The 18004-nt window shown below is 36.3% G+C and overlaps 1 protein-coding gene across 5 annotated transcripts in view; it reads right to left on the minus strand.

Moving 5' to 3' along the window:
- LYST (lysosomal trafficking regulator) overlaps window positions 1-18004 on the minus strand; it is a 261878-nt gene that overhangs the window by 45821 nt on the left and 198053 nt on the right. For all 5 annotated transcript variants that reach the window (XM_072647543.1, XM_072647542.1, XM_072647544.1 and 2 more), the window contains 4 exons: window positions 7250-7311; window positions 5955-6010; window positions 2985-3137; window positions 788-1032 (listed from right to left, as the gene is read on the minus strand). In XM_072647543.1, coding sequence (XP_072503644.1) covers window positions 788-1032; window positions 2985-3137; window positions 5955-6010; window positions 7250-7311 — 516 coding nt within the window. The remainder of the gene's footprint in view (window positions 1-787; window positions 1033-2984; window positions 3138-5954; window positions 6011-7249; window positions 7312-18004) is intronic.

Here is an 18004-nt window from a genome sequence, read left to right on the forward strand (position 1 = left end):
TACTTAGCATCTGTGTGTCCCCTGTGCAAATTGCTTCACTTGAGCCTCATTTATATAATCAACGGCTTGGCTTCTATGGCGTCTATGTCACATAATGTCACACAGGAAGTACGATGGGGGACAGGGGTTCCAACTTCAGTCCTTTGATTTCGAATTCTACGCTCTCTCTGTTATAGCTAAGTGGACAGAGTGAACAGGGACTGAACAAGGACTGGCCCAGGGCCCAAGAGAAAAGTCAAAGTGTGATCAATGGCTTAAAGAAAACTGTGATGACGACTCTTCCACTCTCTTGCCTACCTAAGTGGTAGCTATGAATATATTCTGGGCAACGATTACTAGTTATCTGAGTTAGACTAGAGTAGGGAGAAGAAAAAAAGTAGATACTTGTCAAGTAAGAAACAGCAGAACTAAGGCCCTGCACTGAGGAGATAAAACTCCTATGCAAGTAAATATAAAATGTATTTTATATTTATAAGATAAATATAAAGTAAAAGATATAAATAAAAACATTTCACATTTATATAAGTATCAATACATACAAAAGCATAATATATACACTTTTATGTATTATATATACTTGTATATAAAAAAATATACATAAGGAGTGATATTTCAATAGAAAGTGTGCCAATAACAGAATGATGGCAGCACGGATGGGGCAGGGAGGATCAGGGTAGGTTTTGTGTAGGAAGTGATAAAATGATCTCTACTGGAGAAGGCAGTCAATTTTTTAAAAACTGGTACTAAAACCCTCTCTATTCCCTTCCACCTAAATACAGCTACTCACCTGTATACGGAAGGCTCATTGAGGTCAAGTGTTTCACTAACATAGTCAGAAAGTATGAAAGGAAAAACTGGATACTGCATAAGGTCATTGAAAGATCGGCCAGCATGTTTGTTTAGGTGGGTCAAATATTCAAAGTTGGTAATTTGTCCTGTGTACCATAGGTTTGTCAAAGCTGAGATGTTTCCATACTCCAAAAGATTAGGGAGGTTGTTTGTAAGTATATTGTGGTATACATCATCACGAACCTAAAACAAACAAACAAAAAGATGGGGAGAAATTTTAGTTTTTAGCCTGGTTTGGTTAGGTAGTATGTGTCTAGGTTAAAAATCTTACACGTTTCCAGTGAAAAAATGCTTTTAATTATTCTAAGTTCTAAAATTCTATGAAAAGTGGTGAAAACATCACTGACTAGATTATACTCGGAACATGAACTCAAGATAGCTTTTTAAAAAATTTGAGGCATATCACTTAACCTTTTTAAGCCTAATAAGTTTCCTTACTGACAAGATGAGGACTTAGTAAGGAGTTAAGGAAAGTGTTTAGAAAACTGTAAAGCATGATAAACATGTGAATTATTATGTTTAACATCAATGACCATTTCATCTTGCCATCTTCCTATATCACATATCAATCTTTAAATGTTGCTGAGTAAAGGATATGATTATTTTTCCTTAAAATGAATTCTGAGATTACTAGATGAATGAGTTTATAAATTTATTTTTTTGCATAAATTAAATAACAGAGAAGACCAGACAATTTACTAATTTACTCAGTTTCTTCATTTTGTCTCTATCCATTGGGCCACTTAGCTATTTCAAAACATTAAATAGATTCTCCCAAAGAAACAGTTTACTACTTTCATGTTCACTGGAACTACTGTACAACCCCCCTCCCCCAACCCTATCACACACAGAAATAAAAGAAACCCCCACATAGCTTAATGTCTAAATTCATAGCTCTACAGTAGTTTTTACAAACACAAAGCAGTATTGGTTAGCAGCAATGGTATTTCCTTGAGGCTAAGGAACAATCTAGAGGAACTGAGAATCTGAAAATATTATCTGTCAAGTTTCAAGAAATAATCCGTTTTTTTTTTGTTTTTTTTACAAACAAAAGTCATAATTAATGCTGATTTGGAAAATAATAAAAGCAAAAAGACTTAAAATAGATGTTTTCATTACTAAGAATTTTGATATGCTGAAAGTAATTTTTAATACAGAAATGGCGCTTTTGGAAGTGTTACTATTCAATTTTTACCTCTCTAAGCAGCTGATATAATTAAGCAATTTAATAACCAGGTCTTTACAAAGAATAAATGTTAAGCATGTATTATAAGAATGTAAACGTTTTAACAGTAAGAAGAAGAGAAAAGCTCCATTGCCGTTTGGATAATTAGGGATGTAGTTAAGAGAATAGGATAAAATAGCAGGCTTTAAAACACCAAGAAAACATGGCTTTAGACTCAGAAGTAAGCAACAGCACAAAACATGTACCAACCTTCTACAAGTGCTGATTGACACTCTTGAATTTAGATGTTTTTAGCTACTGAGTTGAAGGTTGGTTGCAAAGAAATCTGAACAAGTTTATGACCCAAATTCAGAGAGTAAGTGAAGTCTTTTTTGCTTTTTCTATTCTTTGCAGCTAGGTGGCTCAACGAATAGAGTGCTGGACTTGGGAGTCAGGAAAACCTGAGTTCAAACCTGATTACAAATACTTATTAGCTGCATGATGCTGGGCAAGTCACTTAACTTCTGTTTTCCTCTGGAGAAGGAAGTGACAAACCACCCCAGTATCCTTGCCAAGAAAAACCCCTGGGCAATATGGACGGACTACGGCCCACAGAGGTCTCTAAGAGTTCGACATGACTGAACAACAACAAGTATTTCCAAAGCTTCCAAATGTCTTTTGGAAAGCCCACAACACACCTGGAATGTAAAAATACTACATTCTTTATCTAACCAAGTGTTTAAATTCTTATTAGTGTTAAAATACATTGCAAATTCATTACTTTAAATGTAATTCTTAAAAACATTAACAGGTCTAAACAAACTTTACATAATTAGTATTTGTTACTTTGCCTAAATAGTTTACAAAAATGTGTGTGTGTATATATATATATGATATCTATACACACATATGTACACACATATATAATATATATACACACATATACACACACACAGTACACCAAATCTACCTTGGTATTATCAAAAGCTAGCAGTAGAGTTCTGCCATTTGTTAAAAATATTTCCACAGCATTGTCTCTCAACTGCCACCAGCGCTTATGAACTTCTTTAATTTCTTCATATGTCCAAGAAAATGAAGCTGGTTCTGTTTCTCCCTGAAGACTCTAAGAAAGTAAGCAAAAAAAGACAAGTTTTCTTTAAGGAATACATAAGATAAAATGCAGAAATTATTTTAATTGTATTTTTTCTCACAGCTGGCATTAGACATGTTACTTGGTGTATATGCTTAATAGAAGGAAATTAATTAAAATTTTAAAAATTATCTTTGGAATAAAAGGGATAGAAAACTTTTGAAGTTCCCTCCTTCCCTAATATATCATCTTCAAATTTCCCTCTTTCTGTAGATGGTGCATCATAACTCGGTTTCCAAACCTGAATCATTAGGAAGAAAACATGGCATAGACAAAAGCATGAGGCTAGGAAAGCACATTATTTACTGGGCCAATGGTAAGCAGGTGTATTCAGAGGCAGCAAGGTGTAATAATGATGAAGATGGGTAACACTTTACGTTAATATAGTTCTTTAAGGTTTACAAAGCACTTTACATATGTTAACTCATTTTATCCTCATAATAACCCAGGGAGGTTGGGGCTACAGTGGACAGGGTGCTTAGAGACTGGAAAATCTAGGTACAAAGCCCACCTCAGACACTTACTAATTGTGTTATATTGGGCAACTTCTCTCAGCCTGTCTCCTTATCTGCAAAATGAAGTGTGTAGACTTGGTAGCACCTCTACAATTCTCTTCTAACTCTAAAACTATGATCAGAGATTTCTGAAAGGGGAGTCTTAGGACTACATTGTGTATAACTTTGAACGTTACTCTACAGAGTATGGATTACACATCAAGGAAGTAACAAGAAGTTAGTTGCTCAAGATTCTTGAACAAGGAGATAATATAGCTTTAGTGGTGTTTTTAGTTAGTACCATGGTAGAGTACAGGATGTTTGATAACAGTGAAGATTAAAGATTTATGAAAATTTAGGTTATAGTAACAGTCTAGGCATAATGTATAAGGGCCTGAATTGGTGTTGTATCAAAAGGAATGGAAAGGATGTGACAGATGCAAGAGATATTTCAAAATAAGATTAATAAGTCACTGAGTGAAAGTATGGAGAGAAGAAGGATGAGTCACATTTTGTTTTGAAATTTCCAGAAATTTAAGAAGACAAAAGACTCAGTTTTGCTCATACTGTACTCTGAGGGGTCAGCAGGACATCTAATTGTCCAACAGGCAGTTAGAAATGTCAGATTAGAACTCAGGAGACAGACTAGGGTAACAAAGACATTTCCAAAGAGGATAGATTAAATCATGGGAAGAGAAGAAGAATATATAAGAACAGTAAAGGACCATGAGAGAGATTTGGGGGAATAACTAAATTTAGGGAAGAAGAGATAATAAAAAAGAAAGAAGAACAAAGAAAAGAGAAGCAAATTAGGATGGTTCAATGCCAGAGAAGTCCAGGAAAGAAGGTATTTTGAAAAGGAAGAGATGATTAGTAGAATCATATATTTCAAGGGGGAAGTAAAGGAAACTGAGAGTAAAATCCAACTAGATTTGACATTAACATAAAGTAATTAAAGTAGAAACATCAGAGGTTCCAATAAGTTATATAACTGCTGTTTGGGCCCTTACTATACTAGCCTAAAAGAGAGGTCATAAATTTTACTATTTATTCTCAATAGACTAGATACTAAGAGGTTTCATGAGAAACTAACTTCATTGAAAAGTTTAAAAATACTATCCCTTTTTGGGTAATACTCCATTCAAAACACAAAGTCAAATTTTGAAAATATTTTTAATGACAGCTGACATTGATGCAGCATTTACTATATGTCAGACGCTGTACCAAGCACTTCACAATTATCTCATTTGAGCCTCACACCCTAAGAGATAGGTGCTATTAATATCTCCATTTTACAGATGGAGAAACTGAGGCAAACAGACGTTAAATGACTTGCCCATGGTCACACAGCTAGTATCTGAGGCCTGATTCAAATTCAGGCCTTCCTGACTCCAGGCCCAGAACTATCTGCTCTGCTACCTAGGTTTTTGATATTTTTGATAGTAAAAACACATATTTTAAAAACAAACAAATATACACAAACTAGTTTCAATCAATTTGTTGGTCTAGAAACCAGATCTACAAATAATGAAAAAGTAGTAAAGAAACAGAAGCAGTAAATATACACTCCTCTTAAAACTTTGGTAGCGAAAGGAAGGAGAGAGGTAAGAACAGTAGCTTGAGGTGGCAACAACAACAAAGGTTTTTATCTCACTTTGCAGCAACCTTTAACCAACACTGCTAGCTTCAACCTCTGGGACCAAGCAAAAAATTCAAATTCCTTTTTAACATTCCAGGCCAGGATGACAGCCAGGCTCCACTAAGTCCAGGCAGCAAGGTGGCACAGTGGATAGAGCACCGGCTCTAAGTTCAAATCCGGCCTCAGACACCGACTACCTATATGATGCTGGGTAAGTCACTTCATCCTGTTTGCCTCAGTCTCCCCATCTGTAAAATGAGCTGGAGAAGGAAATGGCAAACCACTCCAGGATCTCTGCCAAGAAAACTCCAGATGGGGTCATATGTCTCTACTGCTAGCATGTCTGCCAAATAGTAATTGCTTAATAAATGCTTGTCAAATGCTTGACTGACTAGTAAATTAAAATAGAGCAAAAGACTTAGCTAAAGGCTTTTTTTAAAGTTTTTCATTATAGAGTATAAGAAAAAGAATCAATATGTTAATCAAATGTTCATGCAACTGAATGCAGCACTATATAAGTGGTGTGGAGGGAGAAAAATTCAAAACACTTTGATGACACAAAGAGTGGCCACAGATTGATCATAGGGTGGTGTGCACTGTTAGGATAAGTAACATTTAGTTAAGTTTCTACTTGTGCAAAGTGAAACCTGTACTCACCGAACTTTCAATTGTATCAGAAGCATTGTCTTCAACAAAATACATTCCACATTTACCTGCAGAAAACCATTTGATACAGAATTAACAAAGAAAGTATATGCTGTATCACTAAGTCTGAATTTACTAAAGCAAGATAACTAGTAAATCTGGATAAGGGTGTTACAAATCAATAACCTAAGTGACCAATTAACTAGAACATGGAGTTTTCTACCAAAAAGGAATAATAAGAGCTGTCTTTCATGTTATCATGTTATGTTATTTATATAGCACTTTGAGGTGTGCAAAGTACTTATTTCATCTGAGCCTCAAAACAACCCTGTGAAATTGGTACTAGAGGTATTACTAATGCCATTTTACAGATGAAGATGTTGAGGCCCTAAGTGATTTGGCCATGGCCACAGAGACATGTACCCAGGTAATCTTTACCTCAAATTTAGCACTCTATCCATTCCCCACTTCTGACTTCTGACTTCCAAGATTTGACCATAAAACTGCCAAAACAGACCCACGAGCTCATTTATTTCTTTTAAGACATATTTCCTACCACAAAATTTTCCACATGCTAGGAAATTTTGTTGGATTCTCCTAAATATACACTGGCTATTCTTGAGATCCAGAATGACTATAAAGAATAGAAGTAACTAACTTAAGGGAAAGCAATAGATTATTAGATCTCATATACTGTATAACCTGTGAGTTCTTGGAAAGCCTGCATGCAAAACATAATAATCTCAAGACTAGAGACCATGAAAAGGGCAGCAGTCCCTTTGCATCTGTATGAGTACCAAGATCAAACAATGTTTTCCTATTCCTTGACATTGTAAGAAGGTGTTAGTAAAGAAATTCCCTTACTGCACAGGGAAATATAAATGCCCAGATAACTTAGAAGGATACTGACATGCTGATAATTTCAGAAGCCTAACACACAAATGTGACATGAATTATTGAGAAATCATGTAATGCAGGCATTTGTTTTTGTACAAGTGTATCTGAATAGAATAGGCAAAAAACCAATAATATCTGGCATTCAAGATCTACTTTAGTACATAAAAATGGGATGACTAAAAACTGAAATACGTACCTACCATGTGTTCCGAAAACTGTGACCACAGAACTTAAAGTTCCACAGTGTTACTGTTATGCTTTTAAAAGCATAATGATGGATGCCAGCTTGTGGGAATTAGATTTAGCTGGAATAATTTTTAGAAGTACAACACAAATTTAATGTCAGAATATTTTCAGATAAGAAGGGGAAGATGAGCATGAGTGCTACACTCTTTAAAACGCTGATTTACCTAATAATAGTTCACCGGCTGTCTCTCTAGATGGTGCAACACTGATACATCTTCGATTCACTCTGTCAAAATAGCAAAAAAATGATTTAATGTTTTGACCCATTTTACTATGAATTCCACCTCACATACCTCCCCAATCTGGCTACAGAATTCAGTAAAGTAGTAGAAAGACTTCAAAGGCAAAGAATGTTTTATCAAAATCTAATCTAAATGACCATGGAAAATTTTTTTTTAACATTTGGAGGTAAAGAACAGTGAAATAGAAAGGCTAATAATCCCCACAATCTTTTTTTAAATTATAAATACAACTTTAGTAATTTAAAAAGCCGTTCTATGATTTGCAATATTCTTTTCCTTAAAAGATCTGTTTAGTCTTTTAATTTTGTATATAAATGAATTATAAACAGCTAGATGGATCATTTAGATAACCTCATTGTGTTGAAGTTGGCTTATTTATCATACTAACAAAAAAGGAATTCTCACTGAAACAAATTTCACTAGATTTGGCAAGTAAAAGATCTGTAGTGACTTTGGAGAATGTCGTTTCACTAGGCCTGTAGCAGTTATCTTTTCTCCCTTTTGTTACCTGAATAAACTTCTAATTTTACAATATTTTTTTTTCAGTATTTCTGCTTTTTACTTATTTCACAGGCAAATTTATTTTATTTCTTTTTTAAATTTATTTATTTAACTTTTAACATTCATTTTCACAAAATTTTGGGTTCCAAATTTTCTCCCCATTTGTCCCTCCCCCCACCCCAAAACACTGAGCATTCTGATTGCCCCTATCACCAATCTGCCCTCTCTTCTATCATCCCTCCCTTCCCTTGTCCCCATCTTCACTTTTGTCCAGTAGGGACAGATAACTTTCTATACCCCATTGCCTGTATTTCTTATTTCCTAGTAGGAAGGACAGTACTCAACAGTTGTTCCTAAAACTTTGAGTTCCAACTTCACTTCATCCCTCCCTCCCCACCCATTCCCTTTGGGAAGGCAAGCAATTCAATATAGGCCATTATCTGTGTAGTTTTGCAAATGACTTCCACAATAGTCATGTTGTGTAAGACTAACTATATTTCCCTCCATCCTATCCTGCCCGCCATTGCTTCTATTCTCTTTTGATCTTGTCCCTCCCCGAGTGTTGACTTCAAATTGCTCCCTCCTCTCACTGTCCTCCCTTCCATCATCCCCCCCACTTTCCTGTATTGTAAGATAGGTTTTCATACCAAAATGAGCGTGCATTTTATTCCTTCCTTTAGTCGAATGTGATGAGAGTAAACTTCATGTTTTTCTCTTACCTCCCCTCTTTTTCCCTCCACTAAAGTCTTTTGCTTGCCTCTTTTATGAGATAATTTGCCCCATCCCATTTCTTCCTTTTTCCTCCCAATATATTTCTCTCTCACTGCTTAATTTCATTTTTTTAAGATATGATCCCATCCTATTCAATTCACTCTGTGTGTGTGTGTGTGTGTGTGTGTGTGTTATCCCACCAACTACCCAGATGCTGAAAAGTTTCAAGGGTTACAAATATTGTCAAAGTCAAATTTTCTTTTCAGCTCTGGTCTTTTCATCAAGAATGCTTGAAAATCCTTTATTTCATTGAAAGATCTTTTCCCCTGAAGTATTATACTCAGTTTTGCTGAGTAGGTGATTCTTGGTTTTAGTCCTAGTTCCTTTGACTTCTGCAATATCCTATTCCATGCCCTTCGATGCCTTAATGTAGAGGCTGCTAGATCTTGTGTTATCCTGATTGTTTTTCCACAATACTTGAATTGTTTCTTTCTAGCTGCTTGCAATATTTTCTCCTTGACTAGGGAACTCTGGAATTTGGAGACAATGTTCCTAGGAGTTTCCCTTTTTGGATCTCTTTTAGGAGGTGATCGGTGGATTCCTTGAATACTTACTTTGCCCTCTGGTTGTAAAATATCAGGGCAGTTTTCCTTGATAATTTCATGAAAGATGATGTCTAGGCTCTTTTTTTGATCATGGCTTTCAGGTAGTCCCATAATTTTTAAATTGTCTTCTCCTGGATCTATTTTCCAGGTCAGTTGTTTTTCCAATGAGATATTTCACATTATCTTTCATTTTTTCATTCTTTTGGTTTTGTTTTGTGATTTCTGGGTTTCTCATAAAGTCATTAGCCTCCATCTGTTCCATTCTAATTTTGAAAGAACTATTTTCTTCAGTGAGCTTTTGAACCTCCTTTTCCATTTGGCTAATTCTCCTTTTTAAAAGTATTCTTCTCCTCATTGGCTTTTTGAACCTCTTTTGCCAATTGAGTTAGCCTATTTTTCAAGGTGTTATTTTCTTCAGCATTTTTTTGGGTCTCCTTTAGCAAGGTGTTGACCTGCTTTTCATGCTTTTCTTGCATCTCTCTCATTTCTCTTTCCAGGTTTTCCTCCACCTTTCTAACTTGATTTTCAAAATCCTTTTTGAGCTCTTCCATGGCCTGAACACACTGAATATTTATTTTGGATGTTTGGGATACAGAAGCCTTGTCTTTCCCTGATGGTAAGCATTGTTCTTCCTCATCTGAAAGGATGGGAGGAGATATCTGTTCACCAAGAAAGCAACCTTCTACGGTCTTATTTTTTTTCCTTTTTCTGGGCATTTTCCCAGCCATTTACTTGACTTCTGAGTTTCCTCACCACACCCACCTCGCCTCCAGATCTGCCCAGCTAGTGCTTGGGGGCTGAGATTCAAATCCTGCTTCCCAGCCTCAGGGGCTTTTGGCGGGGGTGGGGCTGCTATTCAGTGTGAGATTAAGTTCAGCTGCTTGGGTGGGGGCAGGGCCACCACACAGGGCTCAGTTTCCTCAGAGGGTTTATATGGAGACCTTCAACAATGGATCCAAGCTCCTGCCTGCTTTGGAAGCCCCTGTCTGCTGCTGCCTCCCAAAGAGGCCTGTGTTATGGAGACACCCTGCTCCACTCTCGGCAAGCTGAAAAGACCCTCTCACTGACCTTTGGTGCCTGTGGGTGGAGGGACCTGCGCTGCCACTGGAGATTCTGTCCCTGAAGCCTGCTGGGATCTGCTCCCCTGGGTGCTGCGTGGCCAAGGCAGGGCTGGGCTCTGCTCCAGGGCTGGTTCGTGACAGACCTTTTCTGTCAGTTTTTCAGGTCTCTCTGGAACAGAAATCTCGTCCACTCCATTGTTCTGTGGCTTCTGTTGCTCCAGAATTTGTTGGGAGTTCTTCTTTACAGGTATTTTATGGGTGGTGGGTTAGGAGCTAGCATATGTGTATCTTTCTACTCGGCCAACTTGGCTCCTCCCCCCACAAATTTATTTTTAAATTTATTTTATTCATTTGTATTTTCTTTTCCCATAAAAGCCACTACTGAGCCTGTTGTTGTTCCTTAAGATTAATCTTTTTTTAAAATTATATTTTAGACTCAAACACCAGAACACAACAGAATAGAGAAAAGAACCAAAAACATATCCTAAACATAAATATTGCAACTTAAAAAGAAAAAAGAGCATGTCATGTGCTTAACAGAACATGAGAGGATTCAAATTATATTAACAATAAATTTTCATTTCAAGAAAGCTCGTATGATAAATAATACTTGTGCTGAAAATTGTCCATTTTTTTTGCTTCTTTGTGAGCTCTTTTGTTCTTTGCTGTGTACTTTTTTACTTTGTTCTTTTCCCCCTTCTCCCACACCCCAGAAAGTTACAATAAATATTAACAAATTAGATGTTTCTCTATAGTTATAGATATATACATACACATATACATATACTTTCCCAAACATATTCTACTCCCGATCTTTGTTTTATGTTTGTGCATATCTCGTTTCTTATTCCTCCTGCCTCTTCTATTTTATTTCTAGCCACTCCCTTGCCCTCCTATTATTTGTCTATCCCCTATCCTCTCATTTCCATAAATCTAAATACCCTTCTATACTACCTTTCACCTATTCCCTCCCCCTTTCCTCTAAGGATACCTCCCTTGTCTTCTCCCCTCTCTCTATGCTCCTACTATTTTATTTCTTCTGAATTTAGAAGACTTTTATACTCTTTTAAATATGTATGTATTGTTCCCTCTCAAACCCATTCCTGAAGAAAGTAGGCTACCAGAAGAACTACCAGCCCTCCTGCCCCATCTAATTCCTCTGTATTGATTCTTCCTCTTGCACTTCATTTGTATAAAATAATTACTCTTTTTAGCTGTTTCTAAATGGTTTTACTTTTTAAGTTCATATCCTACTCAGGTTTTCACCAATCTTCCTTATGAGCTACCCAATTATTAATAAGAATCGCAGACATACATTTTACATATATAAAAGGTAAACAGCATGTCCTTATGAATCCCTTAAAATCAGTCTTTGGTATGTACCTTATATTTCTTTTGGTTCTTTATGTCAAATCTTCTATGAAGTCCAGGATTTTTTTTTTTAACAAAGTCTTGAAAGTCTGAGAATTTATCAAATGTCCATTTTTTTTTTTGATTCAGGATAATAGTTAACCTAGCAGAGTATCATATTTTTAGCTAGAGCCCCAGTTTTTTTGCTCTTTGATATATTATGTTCCAAAACCTGCAGTCCTTTAATGTCTCTGCTGCTAGGTCTTGAATGAGTCTCATTGTGGCACCACCAATTTTACATTCTTTTAATCTTGATGCTTTTAATACTTTATCCTTGAACTGAGGGGTTTAGGTATTTGACTATAAAATTCCTTTGAGTTTTCCTCATAGGATCTTTTTAAAGTGATGATCAATGGATTTTTTCTATTTCTAGTTTCCCCCCTTGTTCTAATGCTCCATGACATATTTCTTTAATTACTTCTTGTATTACTATATTGAGATTCTTTTTTATTGTAACTATGTTTTGTCTGATTATTTTTATATTTTCACTTCTTGATCTATTCTCTAAATCTGTTGTTTTTCTTATGTTTCACTTTCTCTTCTACTTTTTCATTATTCATATTTTGCTTAATTCTTGATCTCTTATAATGTCACTGGCTTCATTTAACCCAATTCTAATTTTCTTTTTTTTTCTTTTTTATTTATTTTTAGTTTTCAACATTCACTTTCACAAGATTTTGAGTTCCAAATTTCCTCTCCATCTTTCCCCTCTGCTCACTCCAAGACAGTGTGCATTGTGATTAAACCTTCCTCCAGTCTGCCCTCCCTTTTATCACACCTCTCCCTTCTCTTATCCCCTTCCCTTTTATTTTCCTGTAGGGTACGACAGATTTCTACACCACATTGTCTGTATGTCGTATTTCACAGATGCATGTAAAAACAATTTTTAACATTTGTTTTTAAAACGTTGAGTTCCAATGTTTTTCCCTTTCTCCCTCCTCACCAACCCACACTGAGAAGGCAAGCAATGTTATAGGTTATACATATGTAGTCATGCAAAACACTTCCATAACAGTCATGCTGTGAAAGACTATCCTGCCTCCCATTTACTCTACTCTCTTTTCATCCTGTCCCTCCTCAAAAGTGTTTACTTCTAGTTACCTCCTCTTCCCATTTGCCCTCCCTTTTATCATCTGCCCCACCCCTGACTTATCCCCTTTCTCCCTCCTTTCCTGTAGAGTAAAACAGATTTTCATATCAAATTGAATGTGCATGTTATTCTCTCCTTAAGTCAAATCTGATGAGAATAAAGTTCACTCTTTCTCTCTCACCTCCTCGCTCTTCCCCTCCATTGAAAAAACTTTTACTTGCCTCTTTTATGTGAGAGATAATTTACCCCATTCTATTTCTCCCTTTCTCCTTCTCCCAATACATTCCTCTCTCACCCCTTAATTTTATTTTTTTAGATATCATCCCTTCATATCCAACTCACCCTGTGCCCACTATCTGAATGGATATAATCCCTCCAACTACCCTAACAGTGAGAAAAGTCTCATGAGTTACAAATATTATTTTTCCACGTAGGAATATAAATGGTTCAACTTTAATAAGTCCCTTATGATTTCTTTCTTGTTTAGCTTTCCATGCTTCTCTTAATTCTTGTGTTTGAAAGTCAAATTTTCTACACAGTTCTGGTCTTTTCAACATGAATGCTTAAAAGTCCTCTATATCACTGAATGACCATTTGTTCCCTTGAAGTATTATACTCAGTTTTGCTGAGTAGGTGATTCTTGGTTTTAATCCCAGTTCCTCTGACTTGTGGAGTATCCTGTTCCAAGCCCTTCGATCCCTTAATGTTGAAGCTGCCAGATCCTGTGTTTTTCTGATTGTATTTCCACAATACTAGAACTGTTTCTTTCTAGCTACTTGCAGTATTTTCTCCTTGACTTTGGAACTCTGAAATTTGGCCACAATGTTTCTAGGAGTTTCTCTTTTTGGGTCTCTTTCAGGAGGAAAGCAGTGGATTCTTTCAATATTTATTTTGCCCTCTGGTTTTAGAATATCAGGACAATTCTTCCTTGATAATTTCATGCAAGATAATGTCTAGACTCTTTTTTGGATCATGGCTTTCAGGTAGTCCCATAATTTTTATAGTCTCTCCTGGATCTATTTTCCAGGTCAAGTTGTTTTTCCAATGAGATGTTTCACATTATCTTCTATTTCTTCAAACTTTTTGTTTTGTTTTCTAACTGCTCGGTTTATCTTATGGTCATTCATTTCCCTAAACCCAATTCTCTCTTTCAGAGAACTGCTTTGTTCAGTGAGCTTTTGAATCTTCTACTTCATTTGGCTAATTCTGCTTTTTAATGTCCCCTTCTCCTCACTGACTTTTTGGATATCTTTTTCCAGTTGAGTAAGCCTCTTTTTTAAAGCTGTTATTTTCCTCAGCATTTTTTTTGGTTCTCCTTTGGCAAGTTGCTAACTAGCTTTTCGAGCTCTTCCACTGCCTGAGCCCCGTTTAAGTTCACTTTTGAGGCCCTGGAGGCAGAGGTCTTAACTTCCTGTGACAGTAAGTCTTGTTCTTCCTCATCTGAAAGGATGGGAGGGGACACCTGTTCACCAACAAAGTAATCTTCTAGGGTCTTATTTTTTTTCCCTTTTCTGGGCATTTTCCCAGCCAGTTACTTGACTTCTGAATCCTTTGTCAAGAGATTAGATTGAGCTGTTCTGTTCCCCTACACTTTGGGTGGAGGTGCGGCTCACTACGGGCTGCCGTTTAGATCAGCTGCTTGCTACAGCTAGAGGCTTTAAGCTGAACTGACTGAACAATGGACCCAGGTTGCTTCCTGGCCTCAGTTGCTGCCTGCAGTCTGCTGCCACAGTCTCTGCTATCGCCTGGGGCTATTGCTGAAGAAACCCCAGTCCCTCCCTCTCAGCTGGGAAAGCCCTCCCCCACTGACCTTTGGAGCTTTCTTTGTTGCTTGTGGGTTGAGGTACCTGGGACCCTCCCTGCTAGGAACTCTTCCCCTGACCTCTGTTCAGGTCCTCTTCCTCCCAGTGCAGCATGGCCAGGGTTGGGCTCTGTTCCACTCAGCGTCCAGTGAGACAGACCTTTCCTGTTGGCCTTCCGGGTTACCTTTGGCTGTAAACCTCTTTCACTCTGTTGTTCAGTGGCTTCTGCTGCTCTATACTTTGTTGAGAGTACTTTTTTTTTTTTAATATAATCATTTTATTTATTTTTAATGTTCTACAATCACTACCATAAAACTTAGATTTTTTTTCCTCCCCTTCTTACCCCCCCCACTCTCCGATGACATACAATTCTATTTACGATCTACACACACATTCCTATTGAATATGTTTTCACTATAGTCATGCTGTGCAGAAGAACTAAAACAAATGGGAGAAATCATAACAAACCAAAACATAGACACACACACACACACACACACACACACACACACACACACACACACATATGATCTGCTACATTCTGCAAATGAATTCCATACTTCTTTCTCTGAATGTGGAAGGCATATTGCCTTAGAAGACCATTGGGAAATTTTTTTTTTAAAGTCTTTGCATTGCTATGAAGATCCAAATCTACCAGAAAAGACTCTCGCACACTGTGGTTGTTGCTGTGCACAGAGTTCTCCTGGTTCTGTTCCTTTTGCTCAGTATCAGATCATATATGTCCTTTCAGGCCTCTCTGAAGTCTTCTTGTTCATCATTTCTTATAGCACAATAGTATTCCATTACATTCATACACCATAAATTATTCAGCCATTCCCCAATTGATGGGCAGCCCCTTGATTTCCAGTTTTTGGCAACTACAAAGAGTGCTGCTATAAATATTTTTGTACATGTGGGACCCTTTCCCATTTTTATAATCTCTTGGGGATACAATCCTAGAACTGACATTGCTGGGTCAAAGGGTATGCACGTTTTTGTAGCCCTTTGGGCATAGTTCCAAATTGTTCACCAGAATGGTTGGATGAGCTCACAGCTCCACCAACAATGAATTAGCGTTCCAACTCTCCCACATCCTCTCCAACATTTATCATTTTCCTGTTCTGTCATGTTTGCCAATCTAATAGGTGTGATGTAGTACCTCAGAGTTGTTTTGATTTGCATCTCTCTAATCAAAAGTGATTTAGAACATTTTTTCATGTGATTATAGATATCTTTAATTTCTTCCTCTGAAAATTGCCTGCTCCTATCCTCTATTTATCAATTGGGGAATGACTTGTATTGTTGTACATTTGACTCAGTTCTCTATATATTCTGGAAATGAGGCCTTTATCCCGAGATTAGCTGTAAAAATTCTTTCCCAATATACTACATCCCTCTGAATTTTGGTTGCATTGGGTTTGGTTGTGCAAAAACTTTTCAGTTTAATGAAATTAAAATTATCCATCTTGCACTTCGTAATGCTTTCTATCTCTTCTTTAGTTAAAAATTCTTCCCTTCACCATAAATCTGATAAATACACTATTCCTTGCTCCTCCAATTTGTCCATGGTATCAATCTTTATATCTAGATCATTTACCCATTTCCACCACACTGTTATCCAGTTTTCCCAGCAATTTTTGTTGAACAGTCAGTTCTTATCCCAGAAGCTGGGGTCCTTGGGTTTATCAAACAGGAGATTGCTATATTCATTGCCTACTGTGTCTTGAGTACCTAGCCTATTCCACTTGTCTACCCTTCTGTTTCTTAGCCAGTACCAAATGGTTTTGATAATTGCTGCTTTATAAAACAATTTGAGATCTGGTTGCGCTAGACCACCTTCCCTAGCGCTTCTTTTCATTAGCCCCTTTGATATTCTGGACCTTTTGTTCTTCCAGATGAATTTTAATATTATTTTATCCAGCTCTAGAAAATAATTATCTGATAGTTTAATTGGTATGGCACTAATTAAATTAATTTAGGTAGAATTGTTATTTTCATTATATTGGCTCAGCCTACCCATGAGGAACTGATGGTTTTCCACTTACTTAGATCTGACTTTATTTGTGCAAAAAGTGTCTTGTAATTGTGTTCATATAGTCTCTGGGTTTGTTTTGGCAGGTAAACTCCCAAATATTTTATAGTGTCTACCCCAGTTTGATGGGATTTCTCTTTCTATCTCTTGCTATTGGACTTTGTTGCTAATATATAGGAATGCAGAAGATCTGTGCAAGTTTATTTTGTAACCTGCAACTTTGCCAAAGTTGTTTATTATTTCAAGTAGTTTTTTACTTGAATCCCTGGGATTCTCTAAGTATCATCGTATCATCTGCAAAGAGTGATAACTTAGTTTCTTCTTTGCCTGTTCTTATTCCTTCAATTTCTTTATCTTGTCTAATTGCTACAGCTAACATTTCTAGTACCATATTGAATAACAGTGGTGATAATGGACATCTTACTGGAAATGCATCTAGCTTATCTCCATTGCATATGATGCTTGCTGAAGGTCTTAGGTAGATACTGCTTATCATTTTATGGAAAGTTCCCTTTATTCCTATGTTCTCCAGCATTTTTAACAGGAATGGGCTGTATTTTGCCAGAAGCTTTTTTCTGCATCCATTGAGATAATCATGTGGTTTTTGTTAGTTTTATAGTTGATAAGTTCGAAAATGCTAATAGTTTTCCTAATATTGAACCAGCCCTGCATTCCTGGTATGAATCCTACCTCATCATAATGTATTATTCTCATGATAAGATGATGCATTCGTTTTCCTAAAATCTTATTTAAAATTTTTGCATCTATATTCATTAGAGAAATTGATCTATAATTTTCTTTCTCTGTTTTGTCTCTTCCTGGTTTAGGTATCAAAACCATATTTGTATAATAAAAAGAATTTGGGAGGACTCCTTCCTCAATTTTCAAAAATAGTCTATATAGTATTGGAATTAACTGTTCTTTAAATGTTTGACAGAGTTCACTTGTAAATCCATCTAGCCCTGGAGATTTTTTTCCTAGGGAGTTCATTGATGGCTTGTTCAATTTCTTTTCCTGAGATGGGGTTGTTTAAGTATTCAAATTCCTCTTCTGTTAATCTGGGCAATTTGTATTTTTTAAAATACTCATCCATCTCATTTAGATTGTCGAATTTGTGGGCATAAAGTTGGGCAAAGTAATTTCTAATTATTGTTTTAATTTCCTCCTCATTGGAGGTGAGTTCACCCTTTTCATTTTTGATATTAGTAATTTGATTTTCTTTTTTTAAATCAAATTGACCAAAGGTTTATCAATTTTATTAGCTTTTTCATAAAACCAACTCTTGGTTTTATTTATTAATTCAATAGTTTTCTTAATTTCAATTTTATTAATCTCTCCTTTGGTTTTCAGCATTTCTAATTTGGTATTTACTTGGGGATTTTCAATTTGTTCTTTTTCTAGCTTTTTCAGCTGCATGCCCAAGTCATTGATCTCCTCTTTCTCTATTTTATTTATGTAGGCATTC

This window comes from Notamacropus eugenii, chromosome 2, assembly GCF_028372415.1.
Source record: "Notamacropus eugenii isolate mMacEug1 chromosome 2, mMacEug1.pri_v2, whole genome shotgun sequence".
Taxonomy (NCBI): domain Eukaryota; kingdom Metazoa; phylum Chordata; class Mammalia; order Diprotodontia; family Macropodidae; genus Notamacropus; species Notamacropus eugenii.